Source organism: Salvelinus namaycush, chromosome 1 (assembly GCF_016432855.1).
Source record: "Salvelinus namaycush isolate Seneca chromosome 1, SaNama_1.0, whole genome shotgun sequence".
In the NCBI taxonomy this organism is placed as follows: Eukaryota; Metazoa; Chordata; class Actinopteri; order Salmoniformes; family Salmonidae; genus Salvelinus; species Salvelinus namaycush.
Window position 1 is genome coordinate 73845841 of NC_052307.1, and position 22373 is coordinate 73868213.

The 22373-nt window shown below is 44.2% G+C and overlaps 1 protein-coding gene across 2 annotated transcripts in view; it reads left to right on the plus strand.

Moving 5' to 3' along the window:
• Nucleotides 1-22083, plus strand: part of crtc3 (CREB regulated transcription coactivator 3) — a 69944-nt gene extending 47861 nt beyond the window's left edge. For both annotated transcript variants that reach the window (XM_038994457.1, XM_038994466.1), the window contains 9 exons: nucleotides 5959-5997; nucleotides 7161-7246; nucleotides 7538-7587; nucleotides 8499-8752; nucleotides 13380-13645; nucleotides 18315-18509; nucleotides 19416-19565; nucleotides 20091-20307; nucleotides 21427-22083. In XM_038994457.1, coding sequence (XP_038850385.1) covers nucleotides 5959-5997; nucleotides 7161-7246; nucleotides 7538-7587; nucleotides 8499-8752; nucleotides 13380-13645; nucleotides 18315-18509; nucleotides 19416-19565; nucleotides 20091-20307; nucleotides 21427-21638 — 1469 coding nt within the window. In that variant the 3' untranslated portion in view covers nucleotides 21639-22083. The remainder of the gene's footprint in view (nucleotides 1-5958; nucleotides 5998-7160; nucleotides 7247-7537; nucleotides 7588-8498; nucleotides 8753-13379; nucleotides 13646-18314; nucleotides 18510-19415; nucleotides 19566-20090; nucleotides 20308-21426) is intronic.
• Nucleotides 22084-22373: the final 290 nt, after the last annotated feature.

Sequence of the window (22373 nt, forward strand, 5' to 3'; positions counted from 1 at the left end):
ACACATACAACTATCTGCACACACACGCATGCATACACATCTCATCTACACACACACTTTGCATCTGCACGTGTGCAAACACACCCACTCATACCATTTGCACACACCTGCATACATTAACTCACACACATACACACACCTCACCTACACACACCTCTTTCTTACTGTGCACGTGCGCACACACCTCTACATCTACAATAATTTCCTGAATGGATACAAATAAAGCACGTATAAAACTGCACCCTATTCCCTACACAGTGCACTTCTTCTGAACAGAGCCCAAGGAGCCCAAAGAGATTGGCTATTTAACAGTAAATAAGGGAATTGTTTTCACCCCACAGTTAGCCACGATGATTAACTAGACTGGTAAAATGGTTTACAATTACCAATGGCTTCTACACTATTCCACTAGCTACAGTAGTGCTGCCGTGTCGATACCATGTCTCCCAAAATGATGTTTACATTTTACCATTGTGACGCGCAGCCATGCGTATCCACTTTCTATGCCCATTGTGCAAGTTCTGGAATGTTTCAAATATGTGGAACTGGTTGGAGGTTCTTGAGGAGAGGTTGTGCGATAACATTAATTGTAATCAATGTAAACAGATGGTGTAAACAGGAAATAATTTAAAATCTTTCTACAACATCTAAGGTTTATAACAAATTTGAAACCTTACTGAGACATTGTAGAAAGATATGAATTGATTTCCTGTCTACACTGTCAGTGTGCCTTATTAAAATATCTAAGTGGTGATAGAAGAGTTTATGTATGGTTGGTTGGGACAGTCCTGGGCCTGTAGAGACTCCTCTCTTTCACTCCTGTCTTCCTTTCCTCCATTCCTCTCTCCTCTGTGTCTACATCTTTAGTTTTTCCCCTTTACCTTCACATCACTACTTATTCTATATCATCCTCTCTTCTTTCTCTTTACCCTCCCTCACTTTCCTCTGTGTGAGTCTTTTCTTTCCATTCTCTCTCTCCTTCTCTTGTCTTTCTATCATCTCTCCCCTCTCTTTCTATCCCTCCAACTCTCCCTCCATTCCTCCCTCCCTCCATTCCTCTCTCATCTGTGTGTGTATTTAAAATGTTCTCCCTTCCATCCATTCCTCCCCTTACCCCTCTCTGTTAAGAGTGACAGACAGTGGAATGTGTCGTGTTAATGCATTATCAGCGAGTGATGTCTTAATGTTGGAGAGATAGAGAGACTTGGATAGGCTCCTATGGTCCCAGAATGGATTACCACTCTATTTGTTTAGCCAACATGTTTAAACAGGATATTGGCAGGTGAGTCCAGCTGTGTATTGACAGGGGTGGTGTTTTAAATTGAAAGGCAAGTGTTTTTTTTACTTCAATAGAGTGATCAGGGATGTGCAACTATAGTTTTCCTTCACAGAAAATACATTAGTGCTACACATTCAGCAGAAAATACATTAGTGCCACACATTCAGCAGAAAATACATTAGTGCTACACATTCAGCAGAAAATACATTAGTGCTACACATTCAGCAGAAAATACATTAGTGCTACACATTCAGCAGAAAATACATTAGTGCTACACATTCAGCAGAAAATACATTAGTGCCACACATTCAGCAGAAAATACATTAGTGCCACACATTCAGCAGAAAATACATTAGTGCTACACATTCAGCAGAAAATACATTAGTGCCACACATTCAGCAGAAAATACATTAGTGCTACACATTCAGCAGAAAATACATTAGTGCCACACATTCAGCAGAAAATACATTAGTGCCACACATTCAGCAGAAAATACATTAGTGCTACACATTCAGCAGAAAATACATTAGTGCTACACATTCAGCAGAAAATACATTAGTGCTACACATTCAGCAGAAAATACATTAGTGCTACACATTCAGCAGAAAATACATTAGTGCTACACATTCAGCAGAAAATACATTAGTGCTACACATTCAGCAGAAAATAGCTTCGTTTTCATCAGATGACAACAGAAGTGCAACGCTTTTTGGCTGAAAGCGACACAAGTAAATGAGTTTTTTTTTTTTTTTTTTAACTATGCATGGCCATGTTATTAATGTTTATCATTTAAAGAATGTAGTCAGCTGCATTTCTTAATGTTTTGCTTAAAGTTAACCTTTAATTTTCCTGAAGAAAAGTAGGCTGGCTACACCAAGAGAAGTACCGGAGAAAAGTAGCTACACATCAGTCAGAGCGCTGTCTGCTGATAGAATGCCCGTTCGTGAATTCTCATCCGAGTGGAGAAGAGCAACTGAAGCACATTTGTCTGATGCCGAGCAGAAATTACAAGAAACATTTTAGATCTGGCAGCAAGATTTCTTAAGCAAATTATACTTTTTTTCCTTTGTGAAAAACGCTGAATTCTGCGTTATCTAAGCAAATGGCTTAATTAATAAGGTCACTGGACATCATATAGTGTTTGCTTTCTGCTGTGTTTGAGAAGTCAAAGCCCTTTGGATGAGTTATCTGTACAGCTGCCAGTGCTTGATTTCCTTGCGTTTTTTTTGTCCTCTCCATTCTTGGCCTGTATGCTCCTCACCCCTTTTCTCAGAGCAGAGCAGGTAGGCCCATTGCCCTAGCGACTCCAGACTCCACACAGACACAGCGTGTACACATGCTGCTCCAGAGCCAGTACTGTTCTTCCTTCAGACAAGCATGTGTCAAAACTTTGCTCATTTGCGCAATGTGTCTCGTTCACCTTTACTTGTAAATGTCCAAACTCACCAAAAATGACATGACACTCGGTAGCTCCTACCTATTTATGTATAACTTTATGAGCTGGATTGCCTGTCTTTGCAATTTGTTTATTTTCATTTGCTCGTTAGCATATTTAGCTAGTAGCTTCTGTGGAAATTCGCTATTACGTGTGCTAATTTTGTTAGCATTCTGGTGCTAGAATTTTTGTTCTAAACTGGTAATATCGTAACTCCCGGGATTAGAGAAGGCCGGTAGAACTCCATGAAAATCTGGATACCGCCCAACCCTAGTCCAAATATGTATGACACCTTGAAATGAGGGGACTAGATGCATATAAAGTGCTTTTATTTCCAAACAATAAAACGGATATGTATGAAAATACCCTCAAATAAAAGGTAACATTCTCTACTGTCGTCTCAAAACATTTGATCTCAAATCCAAAATACTGGAGTATGGAGACAAATTAAACGTTTTAGCTTTGTTTCCCAAATAAATAAGGAGGAGTGTATGGGACACCATTTGTTGTGAAGGAATATCATGACACTGTGTGTGTGTGTGTGTGTGTGTGTGTGTGTGTGTGTGTCAAGATGCATAGGCCTACGTTTGTGTGTCCATGCCATGTGAAGACGCAGCAGAGAGCGTAGGACAGATGGAGTGTAATTGACTACAGAGCAAGTAGAGACATGCCTTTCTGTAGTACTAGAGCAGTGTTTGTCTAATACCGGAGTTGGTTGAGATACACTTTTGGGTTGCAGGCAATCATAGCCATATGTCGCCAGTATTCCCACTATTCCCATGGGGTTGAGACTTAAGAATGGGCTGCGGCTTTATAAAAAAAACTTTAAAAAACGTATTTTGATGATCTAGAAGATCACTAAATGCACCGACTGTAAGTCGCTCTGGATAACAGCGCCTGACAAAAAATTGTGTGGTAAATGGTCAAATGCAAATACTTGGGAACTACTGGTGCAACCGTTGCGGCTCACTGCTGCCCCTGCAGGTGAGTGAAGGGTAGTACGTTGCAGCGTACAGTGTCCTATGAGGCCCAGAGGGCGTGTCACCTGTCAGGAGGGTTACAGTGAGACTCTGAGAGGTGGTAAGCCAGTGTCTGATTAAACTGGCCAGTCTGATTACCAATCTCAACGTCCATCCCGGCAGGCAGACAGACGTGAGTCAGGGCTATGCATGGGAACGTTCAGTAGTTGCGTTCATTAGGCACCAAACATGGACTGAAACAGGAAAACACTACCTGGACTTTGTAAGAAACACTCAATATTTTCTTGTTGCAAAACATTTTGCTACGTTGTGCCCTAATGAACACGACCCACGACAAGGGCACATCTCCAGTCTGCAGTGGATGCAGAGGGTATGCTGCTTTAAGTCACTGATTGGTTTAGACCTGGGAACACGTATTTGTGCACTAGCCATCCAATCAGAAGGGGAAAACTTGGACTATGGGCTTAAAGGACGGGAGTTGTGCCCCTTAGAACTGATCCCAAACCAACATTTCATTGTCTTCTTCTGGTATTTAATTATGTTGTGCTATCAGTACAAGCCTTGAGCTCAAATCCTTACTACAGTGATTCTGTCCCACAGTAAGAGTTGGGACGGCAGACAGACATTTTTTGTCCCAGTGGTCTCGTTTCACTCCGTGGCATCTCTCCAAGAGGTCTCTGTGACTGGTCACATTTGAGAGGAAATTAAGGGACGTTGGACTCCCGCCCATTGCCTTCTCTCCCTGCCGGTTGGCTGAGTGGAGAGCTGGGCATAAAGTCGTGGACCGTTCAAATAGAAATATGCCATGTAGGACAAACATGCATCTCTGATGTGAACAAGGAATTACGTTAACTGCTCTATTCATGACATTTCTATCTGAAACGGTCCACAAAGTTTGTCTACTGAACGTGGCCCAGGTTCTTGAGAAAGGGGAAGAGGGAGACAAAATGACAGAAGAAGAGGGAAAGAATGGGGGAGGACGATGGTAGGAAAAGAGGAAGAGAGAATGCAGGAAAGTAAAGAGAACAAGAAGGCAGAGGGAAAGAGACAGTTATTAGAGGCTTTGAGAGAGAGAATATGGCAGAAGGGTTAGAAGAGGGAGAGGCAGAGTGAACTAGGAAAAAAAGAGAAGTAAACAGAAAGAGGGGAGGATCGGATGCCTGGCAGCCAGCCTGCAGTGTGTGAGGAGAGTGGAAGAGAGAGAGAGTGAGAGAGAGTGAGGAAAAAGAAAGAGGTTCTGTTCTCAGTGGGATCTTTGTGGCGAGGGAAAAACAATGGTCCTCTCTTTATTCTCACTGGGACTGTGGTCACTTAGCCAATTAAAAAAAAAAAAAACCTCTTTCTTCCGTTCTCTCCCACCATCCCCCTCTCTCTCCCACCCTCCCCCTCTCTCTCCCGCCATCCCCCTCTCTCTCTCGCCATCCCCCTGTTTCCCAGGACTGAGATCACAACACACATTCTATCTCTCTCGCCATCCCCCTGTTTCCCAGGACTGAGATCACAACACACATTCTAGGGGTTCACCTTGTATAACTTAAATCAGCACGTTGTTACCGTACTACAGTACTATATATACTTTATTTATTTGACCCCAGTGAGTCTATAGATTTTTAGAAAAGACAACCGGAATTGATGTTGGACACAGGAGGCTGCTGAGGGGAGAACGGCTCATAGTAATGGTCAGAACGGCGCAAATGGAATGGCATCAAACACCCGGAAACCATGTGTTGGATGTATTTTATACCGATCCAATGATTCTGCTCCAGTCATTGCCACAAGCCCGTTCTCCACAATTAAGGTGCCAACAACCTCCTGAAATGTTGGACAATAATAATAAGACTGTATAATATGATTCTTTGTCCTGAATAGCAGCATATTCCCTACATAGTGCACTCGTTTTAAACTAAGCCTTATGGACTTTGATCAAAGGTAGTGCACTACATAGGGGATAGGGTGCCATTTGGGAGTCATATTATATAACATGATTCCTATGTTAAACCCAGCTGCCTTGTTTTAAGAAGTGGTAATATATTCATATTGAAGGTAAAATGCCTGCTGCTGATGTCCAACGGGTTGATTATTTTGTCAGTGAAGTGAACACAGTGGGCCGGATCTGAGCAGCTGGTGAAAGTATGTGATTGTCTAATGTTCCTCTGCTTTCTTCACCCCTTCCCTCTCTCCCCCTCCTTTCTCTTGCTCTCTCTCTCCTCTCCTTTATCTGATCTCTCTCTCCCTCTCTCTCTCCTGCGGGGGCCGGAGTGCAGCCAGTGTGAACGAGGCCGAGGTGGACGGCTCTGGAGATGGTGAGTTGAAACTCCTCCCCCCTCTTCCTCATCCCTGATTCCATCTCTCCCAACACAAGTGTAGAAGAGGCCTTCTGCTGCCCCCTAGCTCCCACACCCCTAGATCTCTGGCCATAATGTGTGTGTGACGGTGCTTGCCACTGGATGTGTTGCTGCCTGCTATATGTACAGATGTGCGTCAGCGTAAAAGACGTGCTTCATTCACAGCATCGTTGACCTTTACAACCCAATACAGGAATGGACACACACACTGCCTAGGAATCCTGCATGCAGATCCCCAGAGTCATTGTGTGTGTCTCAAAATGCATGCTATCGTGCTCCGTGCACGGGAGGGTTGGAGTATGCGTCCAAATCAAAGTAGGCGAAATGGCGCATGGAGGGCACTTCAAAATATGTAAGAAACAGAGTACGCATTTGAGAAGCATGCATCGATGCAAGCTTCAAAGAAAATGATGCAACCACGTAAAGAACGATGCAACATTTCTTGAAATCAATGTCGGCCATTATTTGAGCTGAAGCGAGAGAAAATACACTCAAACTTCAGAATTAAATGTTGCCTTTTCACATCTCATATGTTGCCTGACGACAATATTTAATCTTGATATGTTAATAAATACATGCTGTGTTAATTTTGGCATGTTTACCTGCCTACGTACCGTAGATCGCAAGCCCATAAGTCAATAGGGCTAACTACTAGTACTGTTAGCTAGCCAGATAGTCACGAATAATTGTTAGCTAGCTACCGATGAAGAATTTAGGTCATTTTTGCCTGTTTAACTAGCTGTCTAACTAGATTATTACGATTCACATATCTAGCTGATAATTAGGAAGAAAAACGTTTGCTTTTTCTTGGGGAGGTGCAGCGTGAGGTAATACAGTAGGGGGAGTACTAGTGCTTATCAAATGTAATGTGTTATGAATTCTCCGTACTCGTCCTCACAAGAACGTACTCAAGACAATGTGGTTGGAGAATGCACACAGAGCATGAGAGTGTGGAGCACGGTAGTATGCATATTAAGAAACACCCATTGTGTCCGAACACTTGATTACCTCTAGTCTAGATTTTTCTGCAGTCTTTTGATCTTTCAATAGGTGGGAATAACTAGAGATGTGTGTGAGGAGTTGATTATCTCTAATCTCTTTCTCCCCCCTCCTCTCTCCAGTGTTCTCCTTCCCATCCCTGTCTAATGAGGAGGGTCTGATGGGTGTCAGCAAGCCCCTGCCAAAGCAACTGTGGGAGGCCAAGAAGGTGAGTTTGTGTGTGCATGAGTGTGTAATTTCTCATTGGTTGGAGAGAGGGACACGGGGGGTTGATTAAGACATAATGACAGACATGGAAACCTTTTGGGATGAGATAATGCTGATGGGAAAAGCTGCAGTACTAATGAATGCATGCTTCCAATACACATCATTCATGTTCTAGAACCATAACGCTTTGACTGTTGACTAAATATTCCAGTAGTTAGATTAGTCATTTTGAGATTCCATCACTCTTTTTGCTTTTGATCAGTTTAATCACCTAATTGTTTCTCTATTATAGGTTCAATCCCTCTCATCACGGCCCAAATCCTGTGAAGTGCCTGGAATCAAGTGAGTCTTCAGGATCCATCTTCCATCCACTCATACAGGGCACTGTGTTTAAACAACAATCAGTCATCATTATGAACCAAGTTGTTTGTGATTCTCAATGACAGCTGTCTGAGAGGGAGAAAGACTGGGATGTGATCCATATATGGTGTGTGTGTGTGTGTGTCAACATTGTGGATGTGCGTGTCAACATAGTCTGTCAACATTGTGTGTGTATGTGTCAACATTGTTGATGTCTGTATCAACATATTCTTTCAACATTGTGTGTGTTTGTTGGGTCTAGCAGTGCAGTACAGTGGGCTGCTGGTCACTACTATAGAGCAGTGAGTCAGTTATCTCACTGAGGGCTTGAATGAACAGGGATGCAAATGTTCACTTGCTGGTACATTTAAAGGGGAAGTCCACTAACAAACATGGTAATCCACGCACAAACATTACTTCTCACCAATGCTATTATTGATAACATTTATTTAGTATATTTCACAAACAATGCCCTAGCCACACAACAAAAAAGGCCGTAACGCCGCCCAAAAGTATGTCACAGATGTTACATTCCCTCCCTTTTAGCACATTGATGTTTATTGTCATGAGTCTTGTTCAGAACTTAGAGGTTTTCCCTTAGATAGGCCAGCTTCAAAGTCGAAATTGGCTATATTGTAAAAATTGATTCATTTAAGGTTAAGGTTAGGCATTAGGGTTAGCGGTGTGGTTAACGTTAGGGTTAGGTTTAAAATCAGATTTTATTACTTTGTGGCTGGGCCATCTAGTGACCGCTCTGCAGAGCTGCTTCCAGAACAACATAACACGCTAACCTGCTCCCCTCTACCCATCCAGATGCATATTAAACCTTTTGAATGAAGTTCCCCTTTTAAAATCCGCTTCATAATTAGTTTTCTCTCCCCTCCTATCCTCAGTATATTCCCGTCTCCAGAGCAGAATGCGGGCCTCTCCAACTACCAGGGCTCGTTGAACACGGGTGGTTCCCTGCCAGACCTCAGCAACCTGCACTTCCCCTCACCGCTGCCCACACCCCTGGACCCGGACGACGGGCACCACGGAGGGGGGGGATACCACCCCAACCTGAGCGGGGGCAGCAGCACAGGCAACCTGCCCGCCGCCATGATGCACCTCGGCATAGGGAATCACCAGGGAGGCTGGACTGAAGGAGGTGGGTGTTTGGGGTGGAGGGTGACAGGGTGTGTGGGGGGTGGTTTTTTCTCAGTTAATCTTTCCTCGCATCCTCTCCTCTCACCTCCTCCAAACTCATTGGATAAGAAGCTCAAAGGAGAAGGACCGTGGACCTTTTCCTCCAATACGGTTAAGTAAAGGCCTGGAGATGGGTGTGAATGTATTTACTGTAGGAGTGTGGGGATGTGTCTTTTGTCTGTGTGCACTCATGCGAAACCAGGCACAGACACGTACATACATACAGTATGTAACTAACCATACAGATGCTTAGAGGATGTCCACAATCACCACAAAGTAATGTAATGGATTAAATATGGATTAAAATGGATTAAATATTTGTTTTTTAACCCATCTATACACATTACCCCACAATGACAAAGTGAAGAAATGTTTTTAGTCATTTTAGCAAATGTATTGAAAATGAAATACAGAAATGTCTCATTTCCATAAGTATTCTCACCACTGGGTCAATACATGTTAGAATCAGCTGTGAGTCTTTCTGGGTAAGTCTATAAGAGCATTCATTGCACACCTGCATTGTACAATATTTTCCCATTCTTTTTTTCTAAATTCTTCAAGCTCTGTCAAATTGGTTTTTGAATCAGAAACATTCCATGTTGTCTTGGTAAGCAACTCCAGTGTAGATGTGGTCTTGTGTTTTATGTTATTATCCTGCTGAAAGGTGAATTTGTCTCCCGGTGTCTGTTGATTAGCAGACTTAGCCAAGTTTTCTTGTAGGATTTTGGCCTGTGCTTAGCTCTACTCAGTTTAGTTTTATCCTAAAAAACTCCCTAGTCCTTGCTGATGACAAGCATACCCATAACATGATGCAGCCATCACCATGCTTGAAAATATGAAGAGTGGTACTCAGTGATGTGTTGTGCTGGATTTGCACCAAACATTCAGGACATAAAGTTAATTTCTTTGCAATTTTTTTTTGCAGTTTTACTTTTTAGTCCCATATTGCAAACAGAATACAAATATTTTGGAATATTTGTGTTCTGTACAGGCTTTCTTCTTTTCACTCTGTCATTTAGGTTAGTATTGTAAAGTAACTACAATGTTGTTCCATCCTCAGTTTTCTCCTATCACTGCCATTAAACTCTAACTGTTTTAAAGTCACTATTGGCCTCATGGTGAAATACCTAAACGGTTTCCTTCCTCTCCGTCAACTGAGTTAGGAAGGACGCCTGTATCTTTGTAGTAACACCATCCAAAGTGTAATTAATAACTTCACCATGCTCAAAGAGATATTCACAATGTCTTCTTTTTTTGTTTTTGTTTACCCATCTACCAATAGGTTCCCTTCTTTGCAAGGCATTGGAAAACCTCCCTGGTCTTTGTGGGTGAATCTGTTTGAAATTCACTGCTCAACTGAGGGACCTTACAGATAATTATACAGAGATGAGGTAGTCATTATAAAAAACCATGTTAAACACAATTTAGAATCCATGCAACTTATTATGTGACTTGACAATCTTTACTCCTGAACTTATTTAGGCTTGCCATAACAAAGGGATTGAATACTTATTGACTGAAGACATTTCAGCTTTCCATTTTCAATTATGTATGTGCAGATGCTGTGTGTGTTCTCACCGGTGCGCTGGGGGGGCCCTCGGCCCATCTGCTGGTATATGTGAAAGGGGTCCTGGGGGTTGGGGTTCATGGCACTCGTGTGAAGAGCCGAGTCCAAGTTGGTTCTGTGCAGGAGGAGAAGATGGATGGAGGAGGAGAGAGAGAGGAGAAGAGGGTGTTAGTTTTCTGACCCAGTGGTGGACAGAGGCTTTTTATAGGGATACAGCCTGAAATTGGCCAGGGCACTAGAACAGTCTGCAGCACCTGGCCTCACCCTACTAGAATCTGAAGTCAAATGTTTACTGTTTGCTGATGATCTGGTGCAAGGCTCCAGGCGAGATCAGAGAGTCATACAATGGTGGGCCCGCACTCTGCTCTACCTACACACACACGCACAGACCCTCTCTCTCTCTCTCTCTCACACTCCCATTCACACACACATCTCTTTCACTGGCTACAGCTGAGGGCTTTCTCAAGTGCTCTTCATTAAGCTCCAATGGCTGTGTTTATGCTTCACTCTCCCTCTAAGGACAAATCTCTCCCTCCCTCTTTCTCTCCCCATCCCTCACTTTCTCTTCCCCTTGAGAATGCATCTCTCACACTCTCCTTCTCAAGATGGACACCCTCTTTCACAGGGTGGTTATAATGTCTCTCTGTGCAGTCCCTAAACTCTCTGAGACCGCACCAGGTTCATTAGGGCTTACCGTATCAAAGCGCTTTGCAACGGAAAACAAATTTGAATTTGGAAACATTTTGAAAAACATAATTCTACTTTGACATTTTGGCATATTGTATGTAGACCCGTGACAAAATCTGAATTGAATCCATTTTAAATTCCGGCTGTAGCACAACAACATGTAAATACATTCTGAAGGCCCTGTATGTGTTCCTGTGTGGCTTAGTTGTTAAGAATGTGGAAGCAGCAATACCAAGTTCATTTCCCAACTCGTCGGGGCATGGACTTTAAATTGTCGAAAGCGTTCCACAGGGATGCTGGCCTATGTTGGCTGGATGTCCTTTGGGTGGTGGACCATTCTGTTGAGTGGGAAAAACCCAGCAGCGTTCCAGTTCTTGACACAAACTGGTGCACCTACAACCATACCCCATTCAAAGGCACTTAAATCCTTTGTCTTGCCCATTCACCTTCTGAATGGCACACATACACCATCCTTGTCTCAATTTTCTCACGGCTAAAAAATTCCTTCATCTACACTGATTGAAGTGGATTTAACAAGTGACATCAGTAAGGGATCATATCTTTCACCTGGATTCACCTGGTCAGTCTGTGTCATGGAAAGAGCAGCTGTTCTTAATGTTCTGTACACTCAGTGTAAATCAGTGTGTCTCTGTATTCTGTGCTGGGTTTGTGCCTGGGGAGGAACCACTCTGTAGGCTAGTGGAAAGTGCTCAACTTTATTTTCTTCAAAAGACAATTGTTAAAAGGGTGATCCAAGCCGTGGACCGATCGCCAATAATACATTTAAAAAAAGGACCAGCAAGCCAAGACCTTTGGGTGTTTTCTGAACCACATATTATTTGCATTAAAGGCCCAGTGCTGTCAAAAAAAGGGATTTTCCTGTGTTTTATATATATTTCCACACTGTGGTTGGAATAATATTGTGAAAATTATGTTAATAGCCTTTTAGTGTAAGAGGGGTTTGAAGAGACTGCCTGAAATGTCAGCCTGTTTTGGTCTGCCTGGTGACATCACCAATAAGAAAGATTTCCAAACCTCTGCCAATAGCAGCTAGTTTTCAGTTTACCCCTCCTCTCAGACCACTCCAGACAGCCCTAGCAAAATTCTTGCTTAGAAATTGCTCTTTGCTATGAAGCTATTTTTGTTTATTTTTGACAATTTTAATGTAAAACAATCACAGTAAGGTACTTGTTACCCAGAAATGATAAAAACGGCTGCATTGGGCTTTAGGTGAATCCTGTCTGGCCCCCTTTTTGATTTCCACACTGTAGTGGAAATGGAAATAGATTTATGATTGGAAGTTGGAAGTGAGCTTCTCCAACCAGAGTAAAGTGAATATAGAGGGATGTCTTTATCCAACCCTCCTCCCTCTGAAATCTACCACTATCTAATCACTCCTCTCGTTCTCTGACCGTCTCGCTCTCTCTCTCTGACCGTCTCGCGCTCTCTCTCTCTGACCCTCTCTCTCTCTGACCCTCTCTTTCTCTGACCCTCTCTCTCTCTCTCTCTGACCGTCTCGCTCTCTCTCTGACCGTCTCGCTCTCTGACCCTCTCTTTCTCTGACCCTCTCTCTCGCTCTCTCTGACCGTCTCTTTCTCTGACCCTTTCTCTCGCTCTCTCTGACCCTCTCTCTCGCTCTCTCTGACCCTCTCTCTCGCTCTCTCTGACCCTCTCTCTCGCTCTCTCTGACCCTCTCTCTCTCTCTCTCTCTCTCTGACCGTCTCGCTCTCTCTCTGACCGTCTCGCTCTCTGACCCTCTCTTTCTCTGACCCTCTCTCTCGCTCTCTCTGACCGTCTCTTTCTCTGACCCTTTCTCTCGCTCTCTCTGACCCTCTCTCTCTCTCTCTGACCCTCTCTGATTGTTGGGATATTAACAAATGGGGTCCTGTGTGTGTGTATCTGGGTTGGGATTGGAAAACCGTTTGCATATATAACGTCCACATCACATTCTCTTGTGTCTCACAAGACTCCTTTTACCCAAGCAGCACTGTTCTCTGCTCCTTGCAGTTTATTTCAAACCAATGATGCTTACCTTTATTTAATCAGGCAATCTGCACTTCAAACAATAACAAAGCGTCACCCTGACACTTTTTTGGTTAAACAGCTAGTGTTGGGGCTGGATGAATGTAACCACTCAAATTCATAGAGAGCGCTATGGATGCAAGGACTGAACATCCGTGATCTCAAAATGATGCTATACAGTGCTTGTTTTCAATTAATTTGTTTACAAACAATGTAGTAAAATAAGCTTATTTTAAGCTTATTGGTCTGAATGTGTGACCTCGGTTCTTATGTGTGACTCAAACGCCTTCTGTCCCTTCCTCCTTTCTTCCAGGTCTCTCGTCCTCTCTGAGCAATCCTTCCATCCAGAACTCTCTCCAAAACTCCCAGCTGCACTCGTCCCTCAGCAATCCCTCCATCCACTCGTCCCTCCGTCTGACGTCCCTCTCCAACCCTCCGCAGGGAGCCATGAGCAGCTCGCCTCGCCGCCGCCCGGCTCCCATCAGCCCCCTCACTCTGTCACCCGGCACCGAGCAACGGCGGGGGCTTTCCAAGCAGCTGTCTCCCACAATGTCGCCCTCACTGTCCCCCATCACACAGGTACACACACACACAAACTCAGGGGGGGAAAGAAATGTCCTCTCACTGTCAACTGCGTTTATTTTCAGCAAACTTAACATGTGTAAATATTTGTATGAACATAACAAGATTCAACAACTGAGACATAAACTGAACAAGTTCCACAGACGTGACTAACAGAAATGGAATAATGTGTCCCTGAATAAAGGGTGGGCTCAAAATCAAAAGTAACCGTCAGTATCTGGTGTGGCCACCAGCTGCATTAAGTACTGCAGTGCATCTCCTCCTCGTGGACTGCACCAGATTTGCCAGTTCTTGCTGTGAGATATTACCCCACTCTTCCACCAAGGTACCTGCAAGTTCCCGGATATTTCTGGGGGGAATGGCCCTAGCCTTCACCCTCCGATCCAACAGGTCCCAGACGTGCTCAATGGATTGAGCTCTGGGCTCTTCGCTGGCCATGGCAGAACACTGACATTCCTGTCTTGCATGAAATCCCGCACAGAACGAGCAGTATGGCTGGTGGCATTGTCATGCTGGAGGGTCATGTCAGGATGAGCCTGCAGGAAGGGTACCACATGAGGGAGGAGGTCTTCCCTGTAACGCACAGCATGGAGATTGCCTGCAATGACAACAAGCTCAGTCCGATGATGCTGTGACACACCATGACGGACCATCCACCTCCAAATCGATCCCGCTCCAGAGTACAGGCCTCGGTGAAACGCTCATTCCTTCGACGATAAACACGAAGCCGACCATCACCCCTGGTGAGACAAAACCGCGACTCGTCAGTGAAGAGCACTTTTTGGCAGTCCTGTCTGGTCCAGCGACGGTGGGTTTGTTTCCACAGGTGACGTTGTTGCCAGTGATGTCTGGTGAGGACGAAACAGTTCTATTTTTGTTTCATCAGACCAGAGGACATATCTCCAAAAAGTAGGATCTCATAGAACATGTCTCCTTCCTGAGCAGTATGACGGCTGCGTGGTCCCATGGTGTTTATACTTGCGTACTATTGTTTGTACAGATGAACGTGATACCTTCAGGCGTTTGGAAATTGCTCCCAAGGATGAACCAGACTTGTGAAGGTCTACAATTTTTTTCTGATGTCTTGGCTGATTTCTTTTGATTTTCCCATGATGTCAAGCAAAGAGGCACTGAGTTTGAAGGTAGGCCTTGAAATACATCCACAGGTACACGTCCAATTGACTCAAATTATGTCAATGAGCCTATCAGAAGCTTCTAAAGCCATGACAACATTTTCTGGAATTTTCCAAGCTGTTTAAAGGCACAGTCAACTTAGTATATTTACACTTCTGATCCACTGGAATTGTGATACAGTGAATTCTAAGTGAAATAATCTGTCTGTAAACAATTGTTGGAAAAATGACTTGTGTCATGTACAAAGTAGATGTCCTAACCGACTTGCCAAAACTATAGTTTGTTAACAAGAAATTTGTGGAGTGGTTGAAAAACGAGTTTTAATGACTCCATCCTTAAGTGTATGTAAACTTCCGACTTCAACTGTATGCGGGTCTTTCGGAGGGGTTGGGTTAAAGCTGAAGTCTAATTTCGGTTCGACCTTGCATACAATTGACGAATAAATTGATCTTAATCTAATTTTAACTCCGCAAGCTACATTTGTCCATTTTCATTCGATCAGTACGTGATGACAGAACTCATCACAATTATTAAACCAAGGCTTCTTACTAAACTTTATAGAAAATAAATGTTAGCATGCTCATTCTTGCCTTCTTGCATTTCCTGGATGATTTTATACTAATTAACTTATATATTAATGTGCTTAACTTGCAGTGCCTTGCAAAGGTATTCAGACACCTTGGTTTTCTTCACGTTTTGTGTTAAAAGTGGGATTCATTTTTTGGTTGTTTTTTGTCAACAATACACACAGTGATCTATGTTTTTATTAATAAGTAATATATTCTATAACAAATATAGTTGTTGCATATGTATTCAGCCCCTTGGTTTAGTAACGAATCAAATCACAAATAAAAAGTTACATGGACTCACTGTAACTCACTGAAATAATGGGGATTGACATGGTTTTTAAATGACTAACCCATCCTCTCTCCCTCATTCATACAACATCTGTAAGCTCCCTCAGTCAAGTTTTGAATTTCAAGCACAGATTCAAGTACTAAGTCCAGGGAGCTTTTCAAAAGACTCATAATAAAGGGCAGTGATTGGTAGATGGGTAACAATAACAAATCAGACATTGAATATCTCTTTAAGCATGGTCAAGTTAATAATTATGCTGTGGATTATTTATTAAACCACAAAGATACATCAAAGTTAGTCATTCTTCTGAACTGAGCCGCAGGACAGGAGTGAAACTGCTCAGGGATGTCACCATGAGGCCGTTGGTGATTTTAAAATAGCTGCAGAGTTCAATGGCTGTGATGAGAGAGAACTAAGGATAGCTCAACAATATCGTAGTGACTCCATAATAATAACCTCAATGACAGTGAAAAGAAAAAAAACGAATATACAAGATATGCACTAAAGGCACTAAAATAAAACTGCAAAAATATATAGTCAAAGAAATACACTTTTTGGCTTAAATGCAAAGCCTTATGTTTGGTGCAAATCCAACACAACACATCACTGAGTAATTGCCTCCTTATTTTCAAGCATGGTGATGGCTGCATCATGGTATGGGTATGTTTGACATCGGCAAATGCTGCAGAGTTTTTCAGGATAAAAGAAACGGGATATGGCTAGGCAAAAATCCTAGAGCAAAACCTGCTTCAGTCTGCTTTACACCAGACACTGGGAGAGGAATTCACCTTTCAACAGGACAATAACCTGCAACACAAAGCCAAATCTACACTGGAGTTGCCTACCAATAACACAGTGAATGTTTCTAAGTGGCCAAGTTAGTTTTGATTTGAAATCTGCTTGAAATACCGTGGCAAGACTTGAAAATTGCTGTCTATCCATGATCCCCAACATCTTGACAGAGCTTGAAGAATTTAGAAAATAATATGCAAATATTGTACAATCGAGATGTGCAAAACTCTTAGACTTACCCAAGAAGACTCACAGCTGTAATTGCTGCCAAAAGTGTTTCTAACATGGACTCGGGGAGTAAATACTTACTTACTATCTATTTTATTTATTACATTTTTGTTCATCTTAAATGTTAGAATTTTTCTTCCACTTTGACATTACAGTATTTTGTGTAAATTGTTGACAAAAAATGACAAATCCTTTTTAATCCCACTTTGTAACACAATAAAATGTGAAGAAATTATATTCTTAAAACCTGATTAGCATACTCATTGTTTGCCTAAGCATTTCCCAGTGGATATTAAACTAATTAAACTTATAGTAATGTGTTTAACGTATAGTAACTTATAGTAATGTAATTAACTTATATTAATTAACTTAAAACGCCTTTCCTACCACTATACTTGTCGTTCTTCGGTCTTTCAAATTGTAGCTGCTCGCTGACAGCAACCAGCTGTCAGAGTTTGAGAGTTGCGTGCTAAACGGATTTCTTGCTGGCCAACAAGTAGGTGATATTAAGCTCGAACTGTGTGCATAACAGCATGCGATAAGATACACGAACTAGCAAAAGAACAGCTTTGGGAATTAAGGTTTCTTCTTAAAATAATTTTTTATAAAAATACAAATGGATTTAAGTTTAAATTTAGATGGATTTATTTACATTTAAGAAGTGTTTTATTTATTAGTACATTTTATAGACTGCAGATGACCTTTTATCATGATGCTTTGTCGCCCAAGTGGACCATTGGCGTGGATGATTGACTAGCCCACATGGTGTCCAAATCCTCCCTGGTCCGTGGGCCAGTGAGAATGTCAAGCCCTTTCTTCCTGTAACCAGGAAAGACCCTTGAGGTTAGAAATCCCTTGTTGGGAGGGCAACCTGGCAGCTTCATGTATAGTGTATTTTTGGGGAAAGTCCTCAGTGGTGTAAGGCTAACCTGATACGCAGCCAAATACTAGTGCATATTTTGATTACTCTAATTGCATCCCTCCGTTCTCCTTTTCTTAAATCTGACATGACCCCTCCCTCTAACCCCCCTCCCACCCTCTCTCCCTCTAACCCCCCTCCCACCCTCTCTCCCTCTAACCCTCCCTCCCACCCTCTCTCCCTCTAACCCCCCTCCCACCCATCCACCCTCTGACCCTCGCTTCCACCCTCTGACCCTCGCTTCCACCCTCTAACCCTCGCTCCCACCCGTCCTCCCTCTAACCCTCCCTCCCACCCTCTCTCCCTCTAACCCCCCTCCCACCCATCCTCCCTCTGACCCTCGCTCCCACCCTCTCTCCCTCTAACCCCCCTCCCACCCTCTCTCCCTCTAACCCCCCTCCCACCCTCTCTCCCTCTAACCCTCCCTCCCACCCTCTCTCCCTCTAACCCCCCTCCCACCATCTCTCCTGCTAACTCTCCCTCCCACCCTCTCTCCCTCTAACTCTCCCTCCCACCCTCTCTCCCTCTAACCCCCCTCCCACCCTCTCTCCCTCTAACCCCCCTCCCACCATCTCTCCTGCTAACTCTCCCTCCCACCCTCTCTCCCTCTAACCACCCCCTCTCCCTCTAACCCCCCTCCCACCCTCTCTCCCTCTAACCACCCTCTCTCCCTCTAACCCCCCTCCCACCCTCTCTCCCTCTAACCCTCCCTCTTTCCTTTCGTCTTTTTTTCAGGGGGTTGCCTTGGACACCAACAGCTTGCCAATGGAGCCTCCCCCTCCCTACCCTCTCTACCAACAGCTACACCAACAGTCCCAGCATTCAATGGGGCAACAACAACAACGCCAGCAACAACGTCATCATCATCATCAACAGCAGCAGCAGCCAGTGTCCCCTCTGCAGAACATCTCTCTGGACTTCAACTCTGGTGTAAGTGTTTGTCTGTGTGTCTGGATATGTCTGTGTTCTTAAGCCAAATGCATATCAAAAAACTGTCTAGAGAAATGTACTACAGCCTAGATTAGTTGAAAAATCATCCCTGTGAACGGTGTATCCATTTAGGGAAACACTTGTATATGTAGATAGTATCTCTGAGTCTATGCCCCAATGTTGTATGTCTCATACACTTCTGTTGCTGGCCTAGTGTCTAATGTCAGAGACTGTTGGCGTGCTCTGATAAGGAGACAGGGATATTATTCTGCTTCAGTACCACTCCACACACACACACACACACACACACACACACACACACACACACACACACACACACACACACACACACACACACACACACAGCCACTAGACTCAATCATTTCCTGGAACCCAAATGTTATTTGTCTAACTTTGTAGTCTGTGGTTGATAAACACCAAATTCGTGGAAGTAAGGAAGCAGACCCAAATTCTAAAGAACTAAAAACATCCTTGGTTGCATCACAAATGGAACCCTATTCCCTACACAGTGCACTACTTCTAACCAGAGCCTTATGGGTGGGGCTCAAAAGAAATGCACTAAATGGTAGCGCTCAAAATAATGCACTACATGGTAGCGGTGCTCTATTAGAGCGATTCGTCGCCAGTTAAATGTAACTAACTTGGTAAATCACTGCATTAGACCTGGTAACTAAACTCTCAAAACACTGTCCACTCTGTCGTCTCCTAATCCATCTCTTCTCTCTCTTCATCTGTCGTCTCCTAATCCATCTCTTCTCTCTCATCTGTCATCTCCTAATCCATCTCTTCTCTCTTCATCTGTCTTCTCTCTCTTCATCTCCATCTTTCACTCCCCCATATCTCTCTCCACTTTTCTCTCTCCATCTCTCCCTCTTCTTCCCACAGCATAACAACATGGCGGTGTTCTTCAATGACCCGTTCATGGACCCACAGTTCTCCAGTCGCCAGGCCAAGGCACTGTCCTACCAGGTAAACCACCGGGGAGAAGGCTCTAGAGAAGGATCCTCCGGAAAGGACTTCATTCCTTCATTCACAGTTAGTATCTGAAGTTTTTTTTTAGTTCAGTGATGGGTTTAGGCCTGCCAAAGTGAATTAAAGGGATAGTTTACTCAAAAATGGCACAAATCACATCAGCACTGTTTTTGCACTGTTCAGAAAGTGCTTCTTCTTGAAAACTTGACTGCTGACAAGCACAACATTTTGGGACTGTATTAACAGTGGACTAATGAGCAAAATATTAAATGATTGTTTGAGAACTATCCCTTTAAAATGTCTTAATTGATGGGTAGAAGTTTTAGGGATGTAATTGTGGCGACCAGATATTTGTAGTTCTATGAGATATGTGCTGTGGAGTAGTGAACCAAGTCCGCTCAAGAGTATGCTTGGTTTGGTCATTGGTTGGTCATTTGGAATGGTTGTTTGTCATTGATTGGTCATCTGTAATGGTTGTGTTTGACCTTTGCCCCCCCCCCCCCCCCCCCCCATCACCACCATCTCTTTTCTCTCTCTCCCCTCCCATCCATCCTCTTCCTCCTCTATCTCTTCCTGCCTCCTCTTCAGTTGGACCAGTTCAGCATGTTGGAGAGTGCCATGAGCCAAATTGCAGGGGGTTCGTGTTTCGACCCGTCCGCGCCCTCTTCCTCACCCCTGTACTGCTCACAGGCCGCCCTCATGGGCCTGGGTGGGAGCCACGGCAACTTGCAGGACCAGCTGCAGCAGATGAGACCCAACAACAACTACAACTGCAGTGGAGGGGTGCCTAATATCATACTGACTGGTAGGTGGAGGGGTGCCTAATATCTTACTGACTGGTAGGTGGAGGGGTGCCCAATATTTTACTGAATGGGTAGGTGGAGGGGTGCCCAATATCTTACTGAACGGGTAGGTGGAGGGGTGCCCAATATCTTACTGAATGGGTAGGTGGAGGGGTGCCCAATATCTTACTGAATGGGTAGGTGGAGGGGTGCCCAATATCTTACTGAATGGGTAGGTGGAGGGGTGCCCAATATCTTACTGACTGGTAGGTGGAGGGGTGCCCAATATCTTACTGAATGGGTAGGTGGAGGGGTGCCCAATATCTTACTGAATGGGTAGGTGGAGGGGTGCCCAATATCTTACTGAATGGGTAGGTGGAGGGGTGCCCAATATCTTACTGAATGGGTAGGTGGAGGGGTGCCCAATATCTTACTGAACGGGTAGGTGGAGGGGTGCCCAATATCTTACTGAATGGGTAGGTGGAGGGGTGCCCAATATCTTACTGAACGGGTAGGTGGAGGGGTGCCCAATATCTTACTGAATGGGTAGGTGGAGGGGTGCCCAATATCTTACTGACTGGTAGGTGGAGGGGTGCCCAGCATCATACCGACCCGGTAGGTGGCGGGGTGCCCAGCATCATACCGACTGGTAGGTGGCGGGGTGCCCAATGTCATACCGACTGGTAGGTGGAGGGGTGCCCAATGTCATACCGACCCGGTAGGTGGAGGGGTGCCCAATGTCATACCGACCCGGTAGGTGGCGGGGTGCCCAGCATCATACCGACCCGGTAGGTGGCGGGGTGCCCAGCATCATACCGACTGGTAGGTGGCGGGGTGCCCAGCATCATACCGACTGGTAGGTGGCGGGGTGCCCAGCATCATACCGACTGGTAGGTGGCGGGGTGCCCAGCATCATACCGACTGGTAGGTGGCGGGGTGCCCAGCATCATACCGACTGGTAGACCAGGGAGTGTGTGTGTGGCTGTGAGGAGTGGAAGTTTCAATGACTTGAGTCACTAACTTCATCCGTCTCTCCTTCTCTCCCCCACTTTCTCTTCCTCCTCTCTTTATCCTCTCTCTCCTGTCCGTTCTCCCTTTTTCTCCCTGTCCCCCCCCCCATCCCTTTCTCCATCCCTCCATAGATGACTCCAACCCCAGTCATTCCAAGGACATCAGCAGTGCCATGTCGGCCGACAACATGGCTGACTGTTTCGACTCGGAGGTGAGCTTCCCACTGGAGGATGAGCTGCGCATCGAGCCCTTGAGCCTGGACGGTCTGAACATGCTCAGTGACCCCGACATGGTGCTCTCTGACCCATCGGTGGAGGACAGTTTCCGCAGCGACAGACTGTAATCGGGCACGCACACATACACACACAGACTGTATAGGCCAGGTAGCGTGGGTTAAACCTGGTTAAACTTGAATGATCCCCACCTCCCTCACATACTCATGGCATGCATATCCAGCAGCATGCGTATGCTATTTTTTAAGGCATTTACACACACACACACACCCTATTTCAGAGGAATAGACTTGTGTACAATCACTGTTTACTTGGGCTTCACATGTAAATGCCACACACACGCTCATACCTACATTGTGCATAGTCATTTGGAACAGATGGATTGATGTACCATTGATTGATATCCTTCTTTTTTTTACCAACATTACATCAGCACTGAGCATTACAATAACGTTCCTATAACGTTCCTATAGTGTTCCTCCACCTGTATACAGTTGAAGTCGGAAGTTGACATGCACTTAGGCTGGAGTCATTAAAACTCGTTTTTGAACCCTCCACAAATTACCTCCACAGATGTAAGGACATCTACTTTGTGCATGACACAAGTAATTTTTCCAACAATTGTTTACAGACAGATTATTTCACTTATAATTCACTGTATCACAATTCCAGTGGGTCAGAAGTTTACATACACTAAATTGACTGTGCCTTTAAACAGCTTGGAAAATTCCAGAAAATGTTGTCATGGCTTTAGAAGCTTCGATTAGGCTAAATGAGATAATTTGAATCAATTGGAGGTGTACCTGTGGATGTATTTCAAGGCCTACCTTCAAACTCAGTGCCTC